Source organism: Oncorhynchus masou, chromosome 29, assembly GCF_036934945.1.
Source record: "Oncorhynchus masou masou isolate Uvic2021 chromosome 29, UVic_Omas_1.1, whole genome shotgun sequence".
NCBI lineage: Eukaryota > Metazoa > Chordata > Actinopteri > Salmoniformes > Salmonidae > Oncorhynchus > Oncorhynchus masou.
This window is the reverse complement of record NC_088240.1, coordinates 71,969,935-71,979,461: the sequence shown is the minus strand read 5'-3', so window position 1 is coordinate 71,979,461 and position 9,527 is coordinate 71,969,935. Positions and strand designations below refer to the sequence as shown.

Sequence of the window (9,527 nt, the reverse complement as noted above, 5' to 3'; positions counted from 1 at the left end):
CTAAGTGGCCACGCACGCCTCCAACTCAATCATCAAGTTTACAGACAACAAAAAAGTAACGGGCTTGATAACCAACAACGACGAGACGACCTACAGGGAGGAGGTGAGGGCACCGGAGTGTGGTGTCAGGAAAACAACCTCTCACTCAACATCAACAAAACAAAGGAGATGATTTTGGACTTCAGGAAACAACAGAGGGAGCACCCCCCCATCCACATCGAAGGGACACCAGTGGAGAAGGTGGAACGTTTTAAGTTCCTGAGCGTACACATCACAAACAAACTGAAATGGTTCACCCACACAGACAGTGTGGTGAAGAAGGCACAACAGCTCCTCTTCAACCTCAGGAGGCTGAAGAAATTTGGCCTGGTACGGCGACTACACCGCCCTCAACCAAAAGGCTCTCCAGAGGGTGGTCTGCACAACACATCACCGTGGGCAAACTACCTGCCCTCCATGACACCTACAACACCCGTTGTCACAGGAAGGCCAAAAAGATCATGAAGTACAACAACCACCCGAGCCACTGCCTGTTCACACCGCTATCATCCAGAAGGCGAGGTCAGTACAGGTGCATCAAAGCTGGGCCTGAGAGATAGAAGCTGTTTGTCAATCTCAAGGCCATACGACTGTTAAATAGCCATCACTAACTCAGGGAGGCTGCTGCCTACACTAAGACCCAATCACTGGACACTTTAATAAATGTATCACTAGTCACTTTAAACAATGCCACTTTAAACAATGCCACTTTAAATAATGTTTCTGTATCTCACTTTACTCATATTACTTGTATATACTGCATTTTATATAATCTACTGCACCTTGCCTATGCAGCTCGGCCATCGCTCGTCCATATATTTATATGTACATATTTTCATTCACCCCTTTAGATTTGTGTGTATTAACCATGTGTATGGTTAACAGATGTTAATGTTAAAATAATGTTAAAATAACATTTTATTTGATGATGACTGAATCAATCTATGAATCGTGAACTACACATATTTGACACTGAAAACTACAGTACCCAGACCGCATTGCCATCTGACGTAATGAAAACAGGAAGAATGGGACTTGACACAAGAAATGTTGCTGAATGAATCAGAGGGTAGAGAGAGAAAAAGGGGAAGCCTAATGTAAATTTCTCGGCGGCTCGATGGATGACATCGAAGCCAGAAGCACCCTTTTAGCGGAAAAATAATCTTGCTCGAGGCTTTGTATCCTCGGTTTTGTTCCCGATTGTTGGTACACATATGATGGAACGGGCGATGGAGCAACTAAACGTACAGCTGAACAGGCTGACCCGCTCTCTGCGTCGCGCCAGGACTGTCGAGCTCCCGGAAGGTATAGCCTATCGACCAAAGGACATAAATAATCGACAAGGCATAATAGGAGACTTTAGCTATATCTATAGCATACTGTATATTCACGCTAATACATATAGTAATGTAATGTTTGAATTACAGTATCATCTTACAGTTTGTCAATAACAAGGCGGAAGCCAGCAACCCTTGAGGCCATTAGACATTTCCCTGTCTACAGACTGTATGTTGGATAGGGTATTATTCTAACAATTTCATAGTAATAATATGATACGAATCTAGTGAGACCAACTGATACATACTTTGTTTCATGATACAAAAACGAAAGATTGACTGAAAGAGGTCATGGTAATATAAGCCTAGTGGTGACATAAAGTAATGGGTTGCATAGGCTGCAGATACAGACAGACCTGTCAGTAAATAGACTTCAGACTGACTGACTTCACAGACTGAGTTCAGTAGGAAGCATAGCTGTTGTGGAAGAGGATCCCCTTCTCCCTCGTTGATTGCTGTATTCTGTTCCCTTTCTTCTATTGATCCAGAAGGGCATGTTAGTGTATGTTTATTGTCTAACTAGCAACACCATTATATTACCGCTGTACTCGTGTCCATGTCTGACAACAGCAGTAGGAAACAGAGACGTGTTTTGTCTTGTGCAGGAAGTGCATTCTTGAGTCTGAGGCGCTACATTGTGCAATCCTTTTTGACAGCCCAGCTGATAGTGTCTGGTTTGAAGGAAGTGCAGTCACTGATAGTGGTTGTACATCAGTAGTTATGACGGCCCTAAGTATGAGTCAGTAGCTTCTACATAGAGCGCTCTAAGAGTACTGAGCTCTCGAGAACTAAGAATACTGATTTTAGCAGAGGAAGGTCTTTGTTCTTTAATTTCACAATTATCATTGACACACCCTCTCCCTGTTGCTCCCCTCACAGACAATGAAACCGCAGTCTACACACTCATGCCAATGGTTATGGCTGACCAGCACAGGTATGACTTTCTCTGTGTGTGTGTGTGTGTGTGTGTGTGTGTGTGTGTGTGTGTGTGCTTTATGTGCGTGTGTCTTATGTGTGAGAGAGAGAGAGAGAGAGACAGTGGAAGTTGTCAACTTTGATTCCCTGTATATTAATTAGACATGTCTGACATGTCTGTCTTGTACTTGAAGGTCGGTTTCTGAATTACTCCTCAACTCCAAGTTTGATGTGAACTACGCTTTCGGACGAGTCAAGAGAAGTCTACTTCACATTGCTGCCAAGTAAGAAATGTTTACATTTTTATCACTGATTGTTCTAATTGTTTCATTGTTTTGTTAGAAACCAACCAGACAGCATAATCTCTCCAGCATCTATTTTTATCACAGTGGTGTCTCTGATGAAACTCTGTATCTGTGGGTGTGTATCTTTCTGTGTGTCTGTCTGTGTGGGTGAGTACTCTACATCTATTTGTGTATTGCGGTGCTTGCGAACGTGTTGGTTATTGTGTTGTAGCTGTGGATCAGTGGAGTGCCTGGTCCTACTGCTAAAGAGAGGAGCGAACCCTAACTACCAGGACATCTCAGGCTGCACCCCTCTGCACCTGGCTGCCAGAAACGGGTAGGATACTGTACATAGACATTACTGCACACTCACTATAGTACTCTGCTGCCCCCCTTTGGTAGGGAGGAAGAATACACCTTTTACATGACGATCACAGATCCCTGCCAGCCCAGTGAACATGGTTTAGTGATGTTGATGATAGTGGTAATGTTTACAGTATTATTATATCTGATACTTAATGAATCCCCCTCCTCATCTTTCCTGCCTATAGACAGAAAAAGTGTATGGGAAGACTACTAGAATACAATGCAGACGTGAACATCTGCAACAATGAGGGACTGACAGCTGTGAGTACCACTGTGAAGTCATGTGTATAGACAGATCAGTACTGCTGTTAAATTCTGTCATATCTCAGGGATGTAGTTCTATTGAAAATGGTGAACGCAGGTCAAGACTGCGTACAGTTAATGCCATTAACACAATAAAAAGGTGTGTATACAGGGTTTACTTATGTTAACGCTTTACTGCAGCCCTCATCCTCTTCCTCCCCTCCTCCTCTAGATCCACTGGTTAGCTGTGAACGGGCGGACTGAGCTGCTTCATGACCTGGTGCAGCATGTGACTAACGTGGATGTAGAGGATGCCATGGGACAGACCGCCCTTCATGTAGCCTGCCAGAACGGACACAAGACTGTGAGTAGATAACACGCATATATCAACCAAGACCTGTATGGAAGTACCAACATTTCCATAAAATGTTCAGTGTTCGTCATAGACACAAGGCTTTGAGTGTACAGAACAGGTGTCACTTTTGATATCTCAGTAGTCGTAAATGGATTGTGTTCATTTGGAACCTTTGCCAGTGTTGTTATATAATCAAGTTTCAACGTTTATTAATCATAACGTCATGATAAGTTCCATGGTGAATAACATGAGGAATACCAAACAGTAGTGTGGATGATGGGTTTGTTTCTCTTCTCACTTTCCCTCTTCCTCATTTGCCTGTGTGTGGTCGATGACATCATCAGACGGTGCAGTGCCTGCTGGACAGTGGAGCGGACATCAACAGACCTAACTGCTCTGGGGCCACACCCCTCTACTTCGCCTGCAGGTCACTACGTACACTAGTACAGGAATGATGATGCAATACTTCTCATCCTTCTTCCTATTGTCCACTTAGAATTGTAGATGGAGTGTGAACTATTCTTTGTAACACATTGGTTCGGGAATTGAAATGGAAAGGTGTTGTTCTGATTCAGTGTGGCTGTAAACATATATTTCACGGCATTGTACAAGGCTATTAATGGGAGGAGGAGGTATTGGAAGAGGAGGAAGAGGAAGCTGGGGGATGGAATATGAAGAGACCAAAGAACAGTGATCACAGCCAGACAGCTGTCCAGAGTTATGTCTCAAACTTCAGGAGCACACTCCTATCCCTGTCAGTCCTCTGATGGTCTCTATGCAGCCTGTCTCATTCAGATGATAAGAATAGGCACGAGGAAACTCATCCCCCAGCTTCAGAGAGACCAAAAATAATGAGGTTCCTATTAATTCAGAACATGACAGTGACACCCCAGCCTTCCTTTGAGTGCTGTGTATTAAGCTCTACACACACACACACACACACACACACACACACACACACACACACACACACACACACACACACACACACACACACACACACACACACACACACACACACACACACACACACACACACACGTGCGCAGACATACACACACACAGAGGATGAGCAAGGTTGGAGACTGCAGTGATCATATAATCCTCTGATCTTTTGTTTTGATTATGTTTCACTTGTACATTAGTCAGTTCCCATTAAGGAGGCTCTATCTGAAAAGCACTGTGATTTAGAGCAATTAGTCTGTAAAGAACTGTGAATAAATTAAGTGTTGTTTTACTGTCAACTGACTGCATCACAGAGTATATCAGTCTAAATTGGGTGCCTGGCCCACCAGCCAATGTACCTGTCTAGTGAATGAAATAATACACTGGACATCTTGATTTGGTACAAGCCCTTCTCAGATTTCCACCTCTGACTCCAGCCTTCTATTGACCACCTCTTAACGTTAACCCTTATCTTCTGAAATGTCATTATGTATTGTTATATAGAGTTTAAAACTTAACTAACTTTATATTTATATTTTGTCAGAACTCTGTGTGTCCTTAGTCATAGTGGCTAGAGTGTTACAGTTAAGTTTATAATCATTTGTATGTACGATGATATCCATTGACATTTCTTTAGGATAAGACACAAGCTCAGAAGTAAAAAGGAGTAGAGAGCGATGTTAAAGTCAATACATTAAAGCCCTGCTTACATTCAATACATTAAAGCCCTGCTTATATCCCACAGCCACGGTCAAAGGGACACGGCACAGATCCTTCTCTCTCGAGGGGCTAAGTACCTACCTGACAAGAATGGAGTCACCCCTCTGGATCTGTGTGTACAGGTGAGCATTGCCATGACAACACATGGCTAATATAACAAACAAGCACCTGTCATGTTGGTAAAAAGGGTCGGGAGACAGTCGCAGGAATGCGTAATACGTTTTTAAAATTTCTTTACCCAAATTACAGTGTGCCGTGTACAGGCACGTGGACGAGGACCAAACAAACACATTTTCCAAACACAGGGTTGAGACCCAAACAAATGAGAGAGGAGTACCTCTCATAAATACACAATCGCACAATGATTATCACACAGGACGAGACCCGTAATCATCTGCACAATACACGTGACACGAAAGCCAAAACAACACAGCTTAGGTACTCGGAAGACCAACGGACATTGGAACAAAAATGGTGAACAAAGGGCACACTTATACAATTACTAATCAAATGGGAATAGGGACCAGGTGTGCGTAATGACAATTCTGGAGGGATCCATGGCAGTACCTACCCAGCGCAACGACACCGGCCTCGGAGGGTGATCACAGGAACGCGGGTCAATCAGGACCTGATGCAGCTGCCGAAGTTGCATCGTCGGACGGACCCGTTGTGGCCACGTCGGACGGCTCAGTTGCAGCTGCCAAAGTTGCGCCGGATGGACCAGTCGCAGCTTCAACGGATGGCTCAGTTGCAGCTGCCAAAGTAGCGTCGTCGGCCGGTCGCAGCGTCGTCGGCCGGTCGCAGCGTCGTCGGCCGGTCGCAGCGTCGTCGGACGGGCCGGTCGCAGCGCCGTCGGACGGGCCGGTCGCAGCGCCGTCGGACGGGCCGGTCGCAGCGCCGTCCGGACGGGCCGGTCGCAGCGCCGTCGGACGGGCCGGTCGCAGCGCCGTCGGACGGGCCGGTCGCAGCGTCGTCGGACGTTCCATTCCCGTTGTCTCCCTTAATGGTTGATTATTCAAGGAAACAGCAGTCGGTCTCTTTCCCCCTTTTTGATCCCACTGTGTTGGTGTGTGTTGTTCAGGGTGGTTATGGAGAGACGTGTGAGATCCTCATCCAGCACCATGGCAGACTGTTTCAGACACTCATCCAGATGACACAGAATGATGACATCAAAGAGAATATGGTACATATTCTACTGTCTATCTGTCTCACTCTGTTATTAGAGCAATGAATAGGTTCATGTCCACACACCTCTCTTTCTTTTAGAAAGTACTATTTTAACTGTGTGTGTGTGTGTGTGTGTGTGTGTGTGTGTGAAATATATAGCTCAGGCAGGTTCTAGAGCATGTCTCCCAGCAGAGTGACAGTCACTACCAGAAGATCCTGACCAGTCTAGCAGAGGTGGCCACTACTAATGGACACAAACTCCTCAGGTAATATACTCTCTGCTAGACTAGGCTCCCAGCCACACCTGAGGCAAAGTATGGAAAAGTATCCACATATGGAAGTGCACTTTTATTTAGTTTCTAATTCATTTCTCTGAAGGAAGTTTATTCAGGCATTACAATGCAATAAGTATGTAACAGCAACACCGCTACCTTTTAAAGCCAGTAATTAAGGGGTAAATGTTTCTTCTCTTCCGTACTCACTGTCAGTCTCCTCTCCAGTCTCTCCAGTAGCTACGAGGCTCAGATGAAGAGTCTGCTGAGAATCATCCGGATCTTCTGCCATGTCTTCCGCCTGGGCCCTTCCTCTCCCAACAACGGGAATGACATGGGATACAATGGGAACAAGACGCAGCGCAGCCAGGTCTTTAAGGTCAGTATGGGGTTAGTACTGAACCTGAATTCAGATATGTAGTAGAGATGTAGTACATGGTGTGAATCAGAAGAGGACATTGAGAGATTGTTCACCATCTTCAGATCCCTGAACCATGACTTGTCCTGGTGCATGACTTTGAGTGTGTTTGTGTGTGTGTGTGTGTGTGTGTGTGTGTGTGCTTTTGTGTGTTTTTGTTTGTCAGCATCTACCCCTCTCTTTCTTTCTCTTCCTCTCTCTCTTTCTCTTTCTCTCCCTATTTCCCTCTCTCTCTCTTTCAACATCTATCTGTCTGTCTCTCTCTCTCGCTCTCTCCATCCCTCTTTCTCTCCCCTCTCTCTCTCCTTTCTCCCCTTCACTCGCTCCCTCTCCTTCACTCACTCAGTCTCTTTCCTTGCCTCCCCCTTTCCTCTCTCTCTCTGATTTCCTCCAGCCGTTGGAGTTGCTGTGGCACTCTCTAGATGAGTGGTTGGTGTTGATCTCTACAGAGCTGGAGAAGAGCCACCAGGACCCCTCCAACTCCTCCTCCTCAGGGAGTGAGATCGCCTCCCTCCTCCTCAAACAACGTGGCGAGGTCGACTCCGCCTCCACCCCTGCCGTCTTCACGGTGGCACCATCGCTGCCACCCTCCATGCCCCTACCCCCTTTGCCGGACCAAGAGGGTGGCAAGAGGACCCCTGAGGTTCTTATGGAAACGCCTGAGGTATACGCGGACGGAGAGGATGTCATCTCTATGACGGCCAATCGGCTCAGCGCGGTGATCCAGGCCTTCTACATGTGCTGTTCCTGTCAGATGCCACAGGGGTGAGAATGACCTCTGACCCCTAACCCAGGGATGATAAACTCCAGTTCTTGGGAGCCCTGAGTATCTGCTGGTTTTCTCATTGGCCAGGCTCTGGATTGCAGTGCACACACCTTATTTTACAGATCTATATTGGCCACTAAATGACAGAGTCAGTGTTCCTCTCATAATCTCCTAGTTTCACATAGATACTTTATGTAACTCTTCTTCCTTCACATCCCCTTTGTGTGAGTAGGCCTGGGAAAGAATGGAGCTTTAATGTCTCCTCTCCATACACACACTTTTCCTCGCCCCCTGGCTAGATAATTACATTTTAATTAGATCATTAAGCTCAAATTGAACGGTGAATAGGAGCCACTGTTATTGACCCTATGCTGCTGTAGTAGAAGAAAATGGCTGTATTTGTCTTTGTTTCTCTTTCCCAAGCCTGCTCTTCATTAGCTGATAGCCTGGCTTTTCTTGTCAGGGAAACACTTTCAATAATGCAGATTATTGTGTTTTGGAGAGGGATCAGATCCACTCATTATAATAGACAGATGCTGCACTAATCAAATTTATTTATAAAGTCCTTCTTACATCAGCTGATGTCACAAAGTGCTATACAGAAACCCAGCCTAAAACCCCAAACAGCAAGCAATGCAGATGTAGAAGCACGGTGGCTAAGAAAAACTCTAGAAAGGCCAGAACCTAGGAAGAAACCCCATAGCCGCAGGCAGAACAGTTGAAACTGGAGCAGCAGCACGGCCAGGTGGACTGGGGACAGCAAGAAGTCATCAGGCCAGGTAGTCCTGAGGCATGGTCCTAGGGCTCAGGTCCTCCAAGAGAGAAAGAAAGAAAGAAAGAGAGAGAGAATTAGAGAGCATACTTAAATTCACACAGGACACCGGATAAGACAGGAGAAATACTCCAGATATAACAGACTGACCCTAGCCCCCCGACACAAACTACTGCAGCATAAATACTGGAGGCTGAGACAGGAGGGGTCGGGAGACATTGTGGCCCCATCCGACGATACCCCGGGACAGGGCCAAACAGGCAGGATATAACTCCACCCACTTTGCCAAAGCACAGCCCCCACACCACTAGAAGGATATCTTCAACCACCAACTTACCATCTTGAGACAAGGCCGAGTATAGTCCACGAAGATCTCCACCACGGCACAACCCAAGGGGTGCGCCAAACCGGACAAGAAGATCACGTCAGTGACTCAACCCACTCAAGTGACATACCCCTCCTAGGAACGGCATGGAAGAGCATCAGTAAGCCAGTGATTCAGCCCCTGTAATAGGGTTTGAGGCAGAGAATCCCATTGGAGAAAGGGGAACCAGCCAGGCAGAGACAGCAAGGGTGGTTCGTTGCACCAGTGCCTTTCCGTTCACCTTCACAGTCCTGGGCCAGACTACACTCAATCATAGGACCTACTGAAGAGATGAGTCTTCAATAAATATTTAAAGGTTGAGACTGAGTCTGCATCTCTCACATGGGTAGGCAGACCATTTCATAAAAATTGAGCTCTATAGGAGAAATCCCTGACTCCAGCTGTTTGATTATAAATTCTAGGGACAGTTAGGAGACTTGCGTCTTGTGACCGTAGTGCACGTATAGGTATGTACGGCAGGACCAAATCTGAAAGATGGGTAGGAGTAAGCCCATGTAATGCTTTGTAGGTTAGCAGTAAAACCTTGAAATCAGCCCTTGCCTT

The 9,527-nt window shown here is 46.0% G+C and overlaps 1 protein-coding gene across 6 annotated transcripts in view; it reads left to right on the top strand.

Moving 5' to 3' along the window:
* Positions 1-1,059: 1,059 nt before the first annotated feature.
* The window catches only part of hace1 (HECT domain and ankyrin repeat containing E3 ubiquitin protein ligase 1), a 40,060-nt gene continuing 31,592 nt past the window's right edge, over positions 1,060-9,527 (top strand). For 2 of the 6 annotated variants that reach the window (XM_064945991.1, XM_064945994.1), the window contains exons 1-12: positions 1,060-1,344; positions 2,256-2,310; positions 2,486-2,575; positions 2,808-2,912; positions 3,127-3,202; positions 3,417-3,548; positions 3,884-3,966; positions 5,230-5,326; positions 6,286-6,387; positions 6,531-6,637; positions 6,860-7,022; positions 7,228-7,826. In XM_064945991.1, coding sequence (XP_064802063.1) covers positions 1,254-1,344; positions 2,256-2,310; positions 2,486-2,575; positions 2,808-2,912; positions 3,127-3,202; positions 3,417-3,548; positions 3,884-3,966; positions 5,230-5,326; positions 6,286-6,387; positions 6,531-6,637; positions 6,860-7,022; positions 7,228-7,826 — 1,700 coding nt within the window. In that variant the 5' untranslated portion in view covers positions 1,060-1,253. The remainder of the gene's footprint in view (positions 1,345-2,255; positions 2,311-2,485; positions 2,576-2,807; positions 2,913-3,126; positions 3,203-3,416; positions 3,549-3,883; positions 3,967-5,229; positions 5,327-6,285; positions 6,388-6,530; positions 6,638-6,859; positions 7,023-7,227; positions 7,827-9,527) is intronic. The other 4 variants (XM_064945996.1, XM_064945992.1, XM_064945995.1 and 1 more) reach the window with 4 other exon arrangements.